Source organism: Urtica dioica, chromosome 5 (genome assembly GCF_054948205.1).
Source record: "Urtica dioica subsp. dioica isolate 48M chromosome 5, U.dioica_male_clone48M_v1_H2, whole genome shotgun sequence".
NCBI classification, from domain to species: Eukaryota; Viridiplantae; Streptophyta; class Magnoliopsida; order Rosales; family Urticaceae; genus Urtica; species Urtica dioica.
Window position 1 is genome coordinate 38,691,059 of NC_142760.1, and position 15,138 is coordinate 38,706,196.

At 35.3% G+C, this 15,138-nt stretch overlaps 1 protein-coding gene across 1 annotated transcript; it reads left to right on the forward strand.

Moving 5' to 3' along the window:
- Positions 1-10,315: 10,315 nt before the first annotated feature.
- LOC149398364 (G-type lectin S-receptor-like serine/threonine-protein kinase At4g27290) lies at positions 10,316-14,145 on the forward strand. The gene is made up of 7 exons (XM_089615768.1): positions 10,316-11,588; positions 11,672-11,783; positions 12,607-12,739; positions 12,867-13,077; positions 13,148-13,385; positions 13,465-13,615; positions 13,722-14,145. Exons 1-7 carry the CDS (start codon positions 10,319-10,321, stop codon positions 14,028-14,030), a joined length of 2,424 nt encoding a protein of 807 aa, XP_089471894.1. The 5' UTR covers positions 10,316-10,318; the 3' UTR covers positions 14,031-14,145.
- The last annotated feature ends 993 nt before the right edge of the window (positions 14,146-15,138 follow it).

Below are 15,138 nucleotides of genomic sequence, written 5' to 3' on the forward strand. Positions count from 1 at the left end.
TATGGAGTCCATTATTCTTACATCCGTTCATTTAAAAAAAAAAAAAAAAAAAGGCACGTGTCACGAGCTCTATATGGATGTATATATACGGAGACTAAATTCCTTAAATGCCCTCAAATTGCAATTGGGAATATTTTATGATGTATATATAGTGAATATTGAATGCCACTTCTTAGGGTACTAGTTTTAGTTTTAGAAACGCGTTACACGCGTAATTATATAATTTCGATTTCAATGTTCTTCAAGTATGTATTTATATGATTTTAATTTTTTATTTTGACATAAAAAGTTAAAAAAGGAATTAAATAATTTGTAGAATAAAATATAGAGAGATGTTAAAATTAGAAATCCATTTAATTAATACTCTCAAAACATCTTTTTATTTGAAAGAAAAAAGAAAAAATTTCAATTAAAATTAAAATATAAAGAGAAAAAGAATCATAATAAATAAAAGATATATATATATATATATATATATATATATATATATATATATATATATATATATATATATAGAAGATGATGAAGAAGAAGAATAATAGATTACGGAGATAGAATATTAATTATAAAAATAAAGAGGAAAGCAGGAAGGATATAGAGGGAGGGAGAATTAGACAAAAATGAAGTACAAATTGAAACAAAATCTATTTATTTGCTTAAGCGGTGGGAATGATTAGAGAAATACATGAGACCATAATTGATATGAAAATATTAGATAGATAAAAAAAAAAAGTTAATATCTTTTTACATTTTGTCTTAAATTTGTAATTTATCTTTTTTTTTTATAAAGGGTTGCTTAAAAAAATATATTGATAAAAGTCAAAAGCTTGAATTAAAAAATGGATAAATGACATTTTTGGTCCCTCATCTTTGACCACTTTAACAAGTTGCATCCCGAACGAAAAAAACTGATTTATCAATCATTTATGATAGTCACTTTTTCACTTTCAGTCCTTCTGTTAGCATTGTTGTTAAAATTGACTGAAAATTCTCACGTGTAGAACAAAAAAAGGAAATTATCAAAATACCCTTAACTATTATACTTCCTAATATTGTTAATAGATAAATAAATAAATACATCTTCTCTCTCTGACTGAGCAAGAAGAAGAAAAAAAGAAGATTGGTGAAGGAAAATCAAGACGCTTACTTTCCGAAGGGAAGGGAAATTCGCGGAGCTGAGCTGATCTGAGGCTGATCGAGGTATTTCAGTTTCGTTTTCTTTAGTTCCGATGCACGATCAGAGAAATTTTAATTTTAATTGCTTGGATTTTGATTTCGCAAGGTTCAACTATGGCGTCTGTGTTTCTATACCACGTGGTGGGCGATTTGACGATGGGGAAGCCGGAGATGGTGGAGTTTTACGAGAGCGAGACAGTCGAATCGGCGATTCGCGCGATCGGAGAGTCGACGGAGGGAGGAATAGTGGTGTAGAAGAAGAGATCGACGGTGGTCGGGGCGATTGAGAACGCGAAAATGAAGCAACGAACAAAAATGACGAGACATTTGAGGGATGATTGAATTCGAAGAAAAAACAGAGTAAAAAGACTACAATGCAAAGAAAAACGAATTACATGTAGAAGGTTTTGGTTGAGGAGATTGTAATTTGGACCTCGCATCTCGGTGACTCCATAGCTGCAGGGCTTCTCAGGTCGGTCCTCGTCCTCGTCGAACTTCTTCCAGCTGTAAGCCGACATTTTGAGACCGACCTTGGCAATGAAGTTTCTTCTTTGCTGATGAGAGGTTTGTGAGTTTTGGTCTGGAAATTACTGATTCCCTCGTATTATCGTTGTACCTGGAGCTTGATCGAAGTTTGAAGCATCTTCTAGAATCCCTCAATTTTTTTTGTCTTTTTTGAATTACTTCAGAAACATGTGCGAGGGTGAGAAATTGGATACTGGGTTTGTGGAAACAGACAAGGAATTTTTAGAACTGTTGAACTGTGGTGGGGATAGCAACAAAGGAGGAGGACTGATATTTCGCGATTCGTCTTGGGATTTCACTTTGAGAGAGCACAGAGAGACGAACAGGACGAAGGATTTGGAGATCCTGGTCGGTAATGGCGGTTCTACGATGAGGGCTAGTTTGAAGAAGGCCAAGCGAAAGTCTATGAACGAAGAACCCGACGTTTACATCGAGAGCAAGAGCAAGGATTTCGAACGACTGCTCGCTGTCGGCGGCGACAGAGCTGAGGATGAGGATTTCGAACCACCGCTCGCTGTCGAAGAGGATACTGTGATGGTTTATTTTTTATTTTATTAATTTTATTGTAATATGATTTGTTTTTTAATTTATTATTAAATTACGATTTTGTCCTCATTTAAAAAGCACATGATAAGCACATGATCAGCACATGATCCATTTTTCATCTGTTTTGACGGTTTTTTTAACAGAAGGACTGAAAGTGAAAAAAAATGACTATCATAAAGGATTGATAAAGCAGTTTTTTTCGTTCGGGGTGTAACTTTTAAAGTGGTCAAAGATGAGGGACCAAAAATGTCATTAATTCTTAAAAAATTTAGGGCAAAGGAAATTCAATTTTTTTTACAAGAAGAAGATAAAATGTGGACCACAAACAACCATAAATACAACAAAATAACATGTGGGTTATCCGTCTATGCAGGTAACCAGTCATTATCATATGACTATAACCATTAGGGATTTTGTCCGAGAGATCCACGCCCAAAGAAAAAAAAATTCATATCTTAGTTCTGAGATTCAGATTTGACAAAAAATTCAAAATAGATCGTGCGATACCAAAAGTCATATTTTATAAGTTTGGATTACTGAAACATAATTAAAAAACATGAAAAAATAAAATTATTTTATCTTAAGTCGAGAGTCCTCCATTGATCGAAACAATCAGACTCTCCTTATCTACGGGTTTTTTAGAGAGAAAAGGGCTTGGATTTTATATGACATTTATTCTAATTTTTTTTTTGTTTAGAATAGTTAATATCAATTTAGAATGATTATACCTACAAATTAAAGTTTGTTTAATATATTATAGTAGAGTTCATCATGCATTAATCATTTACTTTCTTTCTTTTCAATGGTTGGTGTTTTTTTTTTCTGCAATCAAGTACGGGAAAGAAAATGTAAAACAGGGAGAAAGAAAAAATGCAGTGGGTTCCACAATTGCCCATTGTCATTGCCATTTTTTTTATCAGACCCATTGTCAACGAAGATAGAGGCGCGCGAGGAAAGGATTTATATGTCACGTGTCATCATTCTATTGACAAAAGTTGAAAATATTTTTGCTACTTATTAATTATGTTATGGATGTTTGGTTCAACTGTAAAACTAAAATGAAAATGGTAATAGTAAAAGATGGCGCAAAAAAATTGGTGAAACCGTAAATCAGATCGGATCATTGACTTTTAGATCAATGGTACAATTTTAAACGGTTTAAAATTTCACCAGTCCGATTTGTAGTTTTAAACAAGGGCAGTATATCAAAATAGCCAAAATGAAACTATGAAATTTGTTTTTAGCCTATGTTTCACAATTTTTCGCGAAATAACCAATAGTTTTATGTGGCAATAATTAAGGTCCGATTTGCCCTTATTTATTAACAAATTCGTAATTTTCCCTCTCCTATTTTTTTCCTACATTTTTCTACATAAAAACTTCAAAAAACCATATTTATCTCATATGAACTCGAAATTGAGTGATTCCAAATCCTACGGATTCGTGACGCCGATATCTTCAAAAATAGATCCATTGTGTTTGATGAAAAATCATGTTTAATACCATAGATGTAGAAAAATCACGTTACTACCTTAAATATGGAAATAACTGGAAATTTTTGAAATTATCAAAAAAATAAATGGAAACGTAACTATGATGCATTAAACATAATTTTTCATCAAACACAATGGGTCTATTTTTGAAGATATCGACGCCACGGATTTGTAGGATCTGAAATCACTCAGTCTCGAGTTCGTATGAGAAAGATACGAATTTTTGAAGTTTTGATGCAAAAAAAATTATTTGAAAAAAAAGAGAGAGAGAAAGTGACGAATTTGTTAATAAATAAGGGCAAATCAGACCTTAATTATTGCCACATAAGTCATTTGGCTATATCCCTAAAAATTGTCAAACATAGGCTAGATTCGAAATCACATGTTTAAAGTGGCATAGTTAGTTACAAATCTCTTTAAACAATCCAGTCCGGCGTAAAATTTTTATAACGCGGTTTAGATCAAACATAATCGGTTAGTATTTAAAACAATAAATAAAAATATGTCTAAAACGTTCCGGTCCACTATTACATAGTAGCTTCTAAAAGCATAAATGTCGCTTCTAATGGTCATTCGCTTCTAATATTAGAAGCGACATTTTTATAAGCGACTTGTTGCCTCCAACGTCGCTTCTAAGTTGAAATTTTTGGCGCCGAAAATGGCTCCTGCCAAATGGCGGGAATAATTTAGAAGCGACATTAGAAGCAGATTGTCGTTTCTAACGTATTACCGCCACTTTCACGAAAAGTATTTAGAAGCGGTAGTAGAAGCAGATTGTCGCTTCTAATATCGTTTTTTTTTTATAAATATATTTTCGGATTACATATTAATTTATTTTCGATTTCGTTTCATTTAATTTACCTTTCAAATACATGAAACTAAAAATTTCATTAATAACAAAGTTTCATTCATTCATAACATATAATAAATCTAATCAAAAGTTAAGACAATATAAAAACAAAATAAAAATATTGAGAACATAACTAAAAGTGTAATAATAATCGCGATCAACATTGGAAGTTCCTCCGCGTCCTCCGCGTCTTCTAACTTGTCCATATCCGGGTTCATCATGCTCAAGGCCGCGACGTCCTCTACCAGCTCGAGCCGATGAAGATGAAGAATCATCGGGTGATCGTCGCTGTTCCGCATGGGTGTGCTCGGATGTATGCTGGGAGCTCGATGACGTCGACCCGTACTGGCTTGCAATCTGGCTCAACCTCGATGCAAGCTCCGGGTCAAACGTTCCCCTAGAAAAGGCATCGTACGCACCGGCTAGATCTCTCACTGCTCCCGTAGCGATGACATCTATGCGTCCCACTCGGGCTCCTCCTCAACTTGAGCTGATAAAGGTCCAGCCTCAATGTCGTGAGTCTAGGCTTCTAGCAGATTCGAACGAGAGATCAATCAACCTATCTCTGTAGCCCAGTCACGTCGCGTGCCGAGAACAATAGACATCGCAGCCTGCTCCATAGCGTCGTTGCTCGGGGATTCCCCTCGCTCATGAGCTTGTCGTCTATATCAGCTACTTGATCTATGATCCAGGCCTATATACAATTGTTACAAAATTAACTACAATAATTAAAACATGATGTGTTAGTGTAAATAAAATTAAACTTACATAATGCTCTTCAGCAGCCGGCGTAGTCCATTCCCTAGTTGTGGTTTGATGGAGTTTGTCCCACGCGGCGAGCGTCCGAGTATCAAACCAACAAGGAGGCTCTGCAAAAGTAGAAAACGAATTAGTGTATACTTGTTAAATAAGTTGAATAAATTATATTTTAATTAAAACTTACGTTCATCTAACAATAGTGAGCAAATGACATCGTCTCTTGCTGACTTTGTGTAGTCTTTGGCTTGATTGGCTTTGTTCTATTTGGACTTTTTCTACAAAATAATATTATTGCAAGTTAGAAAATTGACCAAGTTGAGGTTTGATGTCACGACCCGCGAGCGTCGTCAACTCACCCGCGAGCCGCGACTCACTCCATAATATAATATAATATCATCTCATGATTTAAATAAATTTAAATAAGGCGGAAATATAATTAATTAAACATACGATAAGTAAATATTTTACATAATTAAAAGTGCGGAATATTATACACATATATGTGGTTATAGAAATCACATAAAAATTTTCGCGATTTAGTTTAGAACTTTGAGTCTTATAGCGACTCTTATTTATTCACAAGCTCCCAATTATATATATATATATATATATATATATATATATATATATACACACACACACACATGAGATAGTCTGGGAGCGTTGTTTAGACAGAGTTTGACAAAATCTATAATATAGTAGTTTATTCCCGAGTGAGTACCCATTAGCCCATAGGTCAAGAGATATATGCCCGGTTGCAGTCTTCAACTTCTCATAGTATTGCCGATTTGCCCTTATCTACATTACCAAGGGTCATAAAACTATGAGTCGATTGACTCAGCAAGTGGGAGTCTAACCTATGAAAGGAAAACATTTAATGCAGAGCCATGTGACGTGCAAACAATCACAGAAGAATGCAGGATGCAAATGCCGCTAGTTCTATAGCATGCATAATGTGTGATCACATCCTAGCTAACACTTGTCACTCTGCAAGGTTATACATCTCTCTGTCATAACCTCCGGAATGACAAGAGACCAACTTCAGACTTCGAGTAGCAGTCTTTCGCTGGCCTAAGAGTTTTCGTTTTGTCTGGGATCCACTAGTGGTACCATTTTTATTATGACGTCAGCGCATACTGGGCTCTGACGGCAATGAGCTCATGAATCGCGACCTTCACCCATTCCGACATACGGTGCTGCATCAGCTACCGTCGAGTCTCCAGTCTCGCAACGAGCTCGAAAATCGTGCCCTTCACCCATTGCGTAATGAGTACTCAGCGCACAGACTTTTAAGTCCGCTAAATACAAGTCATTGACTTGTGGGTACCACCGACAACGTTTTTAATCTTTGGGTACTCTAGCGTATAGAGTACACAACTAAGAATATACAGGAGGGCGTCTCGGGTTAAATCCCGAAAGAATTATTGATTCCCTTTTCTTGCTCGTTAAGTATTTTAGGTTGAAGACTCGGGATGTGACTCCTAGTACTTCTACCATCGGTTCGAATCCGAGAGTCCGTTTCTGCTCTCCTAACACCTCTGATCTAACATATCCCTATGGTTAGTAGAGAGATCTAGCTACAACAAATAAGAATGTAGCTGGTTCAAATTAGCATTTGAACCTACGGGTAAAACCCGAACTAAGTTTTGCATAAATAGTGGCCGAAGCCTTAATATTTAGTGTTTGTGTCTTTTAAGGCTTTTCCTACTCTTGTTTACTAACAAATAAATGCACAAACAAACAAGGTTATTCGCTTGGTAAGTAGTTGACTTATGTCTTCTCACTTACATGGAATAGTCGAACTTCTTGACTTTATGGCCTCGACGCTTCAAATCGCACTACTTGTCCTTGTGCGCTCCTCAAAAGATTTAGCACGTCCTGAAGTTCGTTTAGAAAAATTAGAATCCATTAAAACGAAATTATGTATACCATAAAAACAAATTATTTAAAAAAACGAAAAAAAATTAGACTTGACGGACTTGAGCATAGCCTTTAAACAATGGAGATTTAGAGAATATTTATGTGGTGACTAACAAATTAATATTGTGAAAATTTGATAAGTATGTTATCAAATTTAATACTATTTCTAATTATGTTAACATTGTTTTCCACCATAACTTTTGTCTAAATTGTATCCGTGCTCATATAATTTCCACCTAAGAAGACCGAAGGGGCTATTGCCTTCTCATTAAAGCCCATGATGGGCATCCTATTTCAAAGCTTAATAAATGGAACTCATATTCGATCATTGATTGTAAAAGAAAATTTGTGTAATCTATATTCTTTACCTCTGTTTACTTGTTAAGAAATATCTCTGTAACCGCGGTTTTTCTCCGTCGCTTATTAATAAATTTCGTGGTACCGTCCATGTTTTAAAATAAATAAATAAATGGAACTCGGATCCTCTGTCTTTTTTATTGTATTTTTTTGTGTCCTTCCAAATAAAATAAGCCATGTTATCATTTTATTTAAATAATAATTTATATTTATTTAAAAATAAATTAAAATGATTAAATAAGCTTATTTTGATTGGAGGTAGGGATGTTCATGAGAACCGACAAACCAAACAACCCGATCAACCAAACCAAACCGCACTCTTTTTTAACCCGCCTCATTACAATCCGAAAAGGTCTGAGTTGAAACAAACCAACCCGATCATGTTAAAGTAAAATCTTTTTCTGTAGAAAAATGAAAAAATATTAAATTTATTTGGACCATGAAGGATATGAAAATCTCATTGAATAGAGATAGAGCCGACCACTTCAACTAACTAAAGCCTCTTGGAAAAAATGCACTCTGTTATGAATTGCACATTGAAAGTGAATGAAAACTTACAAGAACTTTTAAAGGTCATGAGTTACTTCTCTCATTACCAATTGGTTTTGAGATGAAATCTCATGATACTTTCACATGATATGAGAGCTCATTAAGCCCAACGGGTATTCGATCCAATCGTTGGGATTCGGCCCAAGATGAACGAACGCAACCATCATCTCGAGGGGGCGTGTTAGAAATAGCACATTGAAAGTGAATGAGAACTAACAAGAGCTTATAAAGGTCATGAGTTACTCCTCTCATTATCAATTGGTTTTGAGATGGAACCCCATATGATACTTTCACACACTCCAATCTTCGTAAGTAAACCTTCAATCAAGGTTAGCTTAATGGATTTTGAGGCCTAAATCGATAATAGAAATTAGGGTTTTTTGTCATTAAATTAATATTTTTTTTATTTATTATTTTTTTTTTTCTGAACATCAGCAAGAACTCTTTGTGAGATTGCATCAAATTTTATTCTCTTCATTTTATTTCTTCTAATCGTATCATTATCTCAATTCAATTTTTTTTTTACTATACATAATTAGTCCTTGCTTATATTCAAACCGAATTTTAAAAAAAGAAATTGGCAATGCACACGATTTAAAAAACAAAAAAAAAACTAATTTAAATAAAATATGTACGGGATAAAATAATAAAATGAATAAAACAACAAAACAGAACGAAGAGAAATTGTAAATGAAATTAATAACTGCAGATATAAAGATGGGAGAAGTAATGTTTCATTTTGTATTAAAATAAAGGATAAATTACACCAACGTATCCAAAATTATTGATCACTTAACAATGTCGTCGCTAATTTTTTTTACAACACCGACTTTGAACTTTGATATTCTTACAAGAATCATTATTTCATCTATTTTTCAGACATTCAGTTAGTTTTAGAGACGCATTTTGGTCACGTGTTAGGTAAAATAAGAGAAATTATCAAAATACCCTTTTGTTTATAAAAATAAAGAAAAAAAATCAAACGAAAAGAAATGCTCGTGAAGAGCAACAAACATAAATTGAGATTTTTAATTATTTTTTAATACATTTTTTGTCAAGGCACGTCATTTATCATAATACCCCCATTTCACATAACACGTGACAAAAACATGTCTCTAAAACTAATAGAACGTCTAAAAAATAGACTGCAGGATGATTCTCGAATATCAAAGTTTAAGGTTAGTGTTGTTAGGAAAAAAAAAGTAAGGACGACTTTGTTAAGTGGTCAGTAGATCAGGAAGCATTAGTGTAATTTATCCTAAACTAAATGGTAAGATTAAAGGTCAATAAAAAATAAGTTAAAATTTAAATAAAAAATGGCCTTGTTTTTTTTGCTATCAAATGAGTACCTAGGATAGCCTAGTGGTAATTCCACACCACCTCATGTGTGGAGGTCGTGGGTTCAATCCCCACTGCAGCAAAGCTGCCTTAAAAAAAAAAAAAATGAGCTTTTAGCCTGTTGATTGATTCAGATAATGCTTGTGTATGGAGTCTTCAATGTCTCGGTCAAATACTGGAGTCTTCGATTTAAATGAACATTAATGTTCTATAGTGATTACGAGACCGGCCTTGACAATTGCGGGTTATATATCCTCACTAGAACATGACCAGGTCTTATTAGATCGGATCAGAATGAATCAACATATTATGTCTCAATAAATGATACCGTGATAAAATGATAAAAACAAATTTAGCATTTATGGAGTCATGGGATCGACGGTGTTAGATTTTTCGATAGTTATTTATTTATTTTTTTATAAAAATTTCAATGTTTTTATTTCGATCCAATATCATATTAAATTGGTCAATTAATAAGTCATTAGTGTTGAAAAATACTACATATTTTTTTAGCTAAAGTAGTTGGTCCGAAAGAGGATATACGTCTATTTCATCATTATGACGCTTGTCGCTCACAGTAAATTTTTTATTTTTTATTTATCAAATTTCATACAATTTCTTTAATGATCAATTAAGGGTTCAATTGTCTTTAACAAAAGAGGTGCGTATTTCATATATATATATATATATAAAAAAAAATTAATGACTATTTGGTCCCATTGCCTTTATAACTGGTTGAGTTTGAACCAACTATAAGAAATGGGTAAAATATAGAAATTAGGATATTTAAAAAAGAGCTAAAACAATGGGACCAAGTTTCCCCTTAGCGTTTATACTATACGTTACACTTTTTTCATGCAGTTCAACTTCTTCATCAGTTGACAGAATTTCCCAATTCGATTCCATCGCCGATGGGGAAACCCTTGTCTCCAGTGGAGGAAGCTTTGAGTTTGGCTTCTTTAGCCCCGGAAATAACTCAAAGAGCCGATACGCCGGAATTTGGTACTCAAAAGTCCCACCTCCGATGATCGCCGTTTGGGTCGCGAACCGGTGCAACCCGATCAACGACTCCACCGCCGGATCATTGTCGCTCGACAGCTCGGGAAACGCCGTTCTCTTGTACAGAAACGCGACCGTTGTGTGGTCGACAAACTCGTCGAAACGTGCCGAGAAGCCGGTTCTTCAGCTTCTCGATTCCGGGAACCTCGTCCTGAGGGACGAACGAGACGGGACGGTTTTGTGGGAGAGCTTCGATCACCCGTCGGACACCGTGCTTCCCGGGATGAAGCTCGGGTGGGATTTCAGGGCCGGGATCAACCGCCGAGTCACGTCTTGGAAGAGCCCGGACGACCCGTGCGACGGGGGTTCGAGCTACGGGTTCGAGACGAACTCGAACGGGAGCCCCGAGATTTACCACCGGAAACGAGGCTCGAAGGTGTACCGTCCCGGGCCGTGGAACGGAGTCCGCTTCAGCGGAGTTCCCACGGACGACAATGCTTTTTACGGCTATCGCTACTTGTTCGACGACCGCGAGGTCTACTTCACATTCAGCGTGAAATTCGAAGGGAAGTTCTTCCCGAGAGTGGTCGTGAACGAGTCCGCTCTCTCGTGGCGCTTCGTTTGGGTCGACGAGAAGCTGGCTTGGTTGAGCTCGGATTGGTCCCCGAAAGCGGAGTGCGAGAAGTACGGGTTTTGCGGGCCCAACGGAATCTGTGCCATGGCGGGACAAAATCCGACGTGTAATTGTCTGACTAGAGGGTTTACGGCCAGAGATTCGAGGAATCGGACGAGCGGGTGCGTGAGAAGGGCTGCACTGAGCTGCGTGGAATCGAAAGGGGACGGGTTCGTGAAGCTCACGGGGCTGAAACTACCCGACACAGCGTATTCTTGGGTGGATCGAAGCATGAGCTTGACGGAATGTAGGGCTAAATGCTTGAACAATTGTTCTTGCTCGGCTTATTCGAATTCGGACATTCGAGGCCAAGGAAGCGGTTGTTTCTTGTGGTTTGGCGATCTCATCGATATCCAACGGTTTCCCGTAGATCTACACGTCCGGGTTTCGGCTTCCGAACTAGGTTTTTGATTAAAAAACTTCTAGATATATATCCTTTACAGTTTTTCTTATAATCACAATAAATAATTTTTTTTTTCTTTACAGCGAAGGTCAATTCAAAACACAAAAGCGTGATAATCTCAGCAGTTGTCGTAGCTGCTTTTGTGATGATCTTATTCGGGTTTTGGATTATACGCCGAAAATTCTTGAAAGGTAAATGCTAACTTGAGAGATTACATAAATAACTATGATTGGAAGTTCCTATTGAGGTAGTCATCATTTAAGTATGATAATCATGTCAGAAAATTTGAATAGGCATTAAGCTTTTTTTTTTTTTTTTTTTTTTTTTTTCTTGAAACCTTCAATATGGTTAATTAGCATCGAGTTACGAAATAGCTAAACTTCTGTGAATCCCATTTCCTTATAGTCATCTTCCCATATAAAGGAGTTTATCTTCCCCATTCTAACATGATTTAAAATTTAGTTATCTCATTTGTTTAAGTTTTCTAGTTACTTTTCTTTGCAATTTGCAAAGAAAGATATTTCTTCTTTTATATATGCATCGTTAATTGCACTTAAGTTTTTTTTTTTTAATATATATACATGATATTTTTTCTTTCTCATTAAATAACATATGTAGTATAAGCTAACAGTGAACTTATCCAGTAATTGCACTTTTATTCTTCAAATTTGTATCACTTTCCTGAACTGATTTTTTGGCATCTATAATTATTCATTCATATTTGTAGTTGTACTGAAAAACTGCACATGTCAAACATTAGAACTCATTTTAAACATTAGAAATATATATGATCATTTCACAATTAATCATATTCAAAATTCACAGTAAAAATTACCTACAAGTTTGAAACATGTTGTTTTTCGCTACAAGAATATAAACGAATCATTTCAGAAGGGTACAAACGACAACATAAAAAAAATTCAGGGAAATGATGGGAAAATATTTAAGAATCGAAGTGCCATTTTACATAAAAATAAGTCTCCCAAAACGACAATATGACTTGAGTTTCATGTTCCACAGAAATTAGACAAGAAAATGATCAAGAAGGCCTAGAGCTTCCTCTCTTTGACTTGGCTACAATATGTTCTGCCACCGAAAACTTTTCAAATGAAAATAAGCTCGGAGAAGGCGGTTTTGGACCTGTCTACAAGGTCAGATAAATATCGTACAATAATTTATTAGACTATATGATGAAAGTTGAAAAGAAGTACATTTTTTTCGTGGAAGTAAAAAAAAAAAAAAATTGAAGTAAGTTGAAAAAAATTGTTGAATATTCAGGGAACTCTAAAAGGTGGTCAAGAAATTGCGGTGAAAAGGCTTTCGAAATGTTCAGGCCAGGGAATCAGTGAGTTCAAGAACGAGGTCATACTAATCGCGAAACTTCAGCATCGGAATCTTGTGAGGCTTCTTGGTTGTTGCATTCAAGGAGACGAAAAGATGTTGATCTATGAATTTATGCCAAACAAAAGCTTGGACTTCTTCATTTTTGGTATATGTTTTATCTTTTTGCTTCCTTTTTTTTTATGGACTAATATGGTACTACTAAAATAAATTTTTAGACGAGGCCAAAAAGAAGGTTTTCGATTGGCATAAGCGATTTGAAATCATTTGCGGAATAGCTCGGGGGATCCTCTATCTTCACCAAGATTCAAGATTAAGGATAATTCATCGAGACCTCAAAGCGAGTAATGTATTGCTTGATAGCGAAATGATGCCAAAAATATCGGACTTCGGAATGGCCAAAAGTTTTGGAGAAAATCAAACCGAAGGAAATACGAACAGAGTTGTTGGAACATTGTAAGTTAACTATACCCTCATTAATGATTTGTGTATAAATAAATTTTATAGACAATTGACTCTATCATGCAAAATGTAGTGGGTACATGTCACCCGAATACGCAGGTGATGGGCTTTTCTCGGTAAAATCGGACGTATTCAACTTTGGAATTTTAGTTCTAGAGATCATAAGTGGGAGAAAAAACCGAGGATTCTTCAATCCTGATCGCGACCTTAATCTCACGGGACATGTAAGGAGAGCAATTGTGAAATAATAATTTCATCACTTATTTATATATAAATAGTTTCAAACCGTTAATAATCTTATCTTTTTCTCGAATGTTTTATCATTTCAAGGCATGGAGATTATGGAAAGACGATAAAACCATAGAAATTGTCGATGAATATTTGGTAAACTCGAGTTCAATGTCGCAAATATTGAGATGTGTCCACATTAGTCTTTTGTGTGTTCAACAATGCCCCGACGATCGGCCAAACATGTCATCCGTGGTTATGATGCTGGGAAGCCAAAGTCCATTGGATCAGCCTAAAGAACCCGGTTTCTTCGTTGTGAGAGCGTTCGAAGATGTTATCAACACTTCTTCCTCAAGCAACCAAGTATCGTCAATTAATGAAGTTACCATTTCTGCATTGCAGCCTCGATAAGCTTAATTGAGGTCTCAAGAATTCCATCATTAAAGGCAGAAATCGGAACTTTAATGTTGTTTAATTGAGGTCTCGATGTATCCACATAAACGGAAAAGCTATATTGTGGAGAAGAGTTAGATAAATTCAGGCTTCGTTATTGAAGCCTCGACGAAATGTGTAAGTTATAAAGATGGGACAAATGGTTTGAATGTCAAATAAAAAAAAAAGTTACTGTTATTTTGCATACTTGAGCCGTTTTGAAATGCGTATTTCAATTTTTTTTTTCTAATCTAAGAGTAAATATTATAAACTTGACCTGGTCAATTATAATAAATGTTGAATTGTTGTCACATGAGTTTCAACAGTTATTAGTTTTTCTTGCAGGACTATAAAAGGACCAATTTTTTCTCTCGCTTACTCGCCAAAGACTAACTCGTATTTAATATCTTATCTATAGTTCTTGTAGGTGTGGGCACGGTTCTGTCCCGTCTCCAAAGTTGACTCGGCTGTTTTAAACGGTTTAGAAAAGTTTAAGCTAGACCGGACAAAATAAGAAACAAAATTAAATTGGACTTTAACTATTTTATACCAGTCCAGTCTAAACAGTTTAATTTTTATTTATTTATTTATATATTTGAGTAAAAAAAATATCTAAAATAAATAAATTATCATATGTCGTAATATAAACCACGAACAGTGAAGTAATCAAATAGATCAATGTTGAACAAAAGCAGAGCTCGATCAAGAACGACCAACACGAAAAGTAGCTGGATAACATATTGAGATCAAGATCCATTGAAGATCGGATGAGAATTGGTGAGATTGATATTGGAACAAGATGAGAAAATTGAGACGTGGGGATTTGGAAATGGAGATTTTCCCGATAATATTTGGAAATTTTGTGTTTTTATTGAAGATTGTCCTTGCGCAAGATCTGCACTGAATATATTTGACGGGTTCTGGTTTGGAAAATCTTAAGATGCATCTAGTGAGTCAACCACTATAAAAGATAGTCTTGCCCTTAGCGGTTCTTATTGGAATCTCAGAACGAGAGAGAGAGAGAATCCATAAAGGAATATTGGAAAAAACTGTAATGATTTGATTGATCAACTGTAAAGGAATATAA

Bases quoted from the DNA above. Each gene is read 5' to 3' on its own strand.
- LOC149398364 (XM_089615768.1), top strand. From the start codon at position 10,319: ATGGGACCAAGTTTCCCCTTAGCGTTTATACTATACGTTACACTTTTT. The intron at 13,078-13,147 runs GTATATGTTTTA...ATAAATTTTTAG, and splicing joins CTTGGACTTCTTCATTTTTG to ACGAGGCCAAAAAGAAGGTT. The intron at 13,386-13,464 runs GTAAGTTAACTA...TGCAAAATGTAG, and splicing joins AACAGAGTTGTTGGAACATT to TGGGTACATGTCACCCGAAT.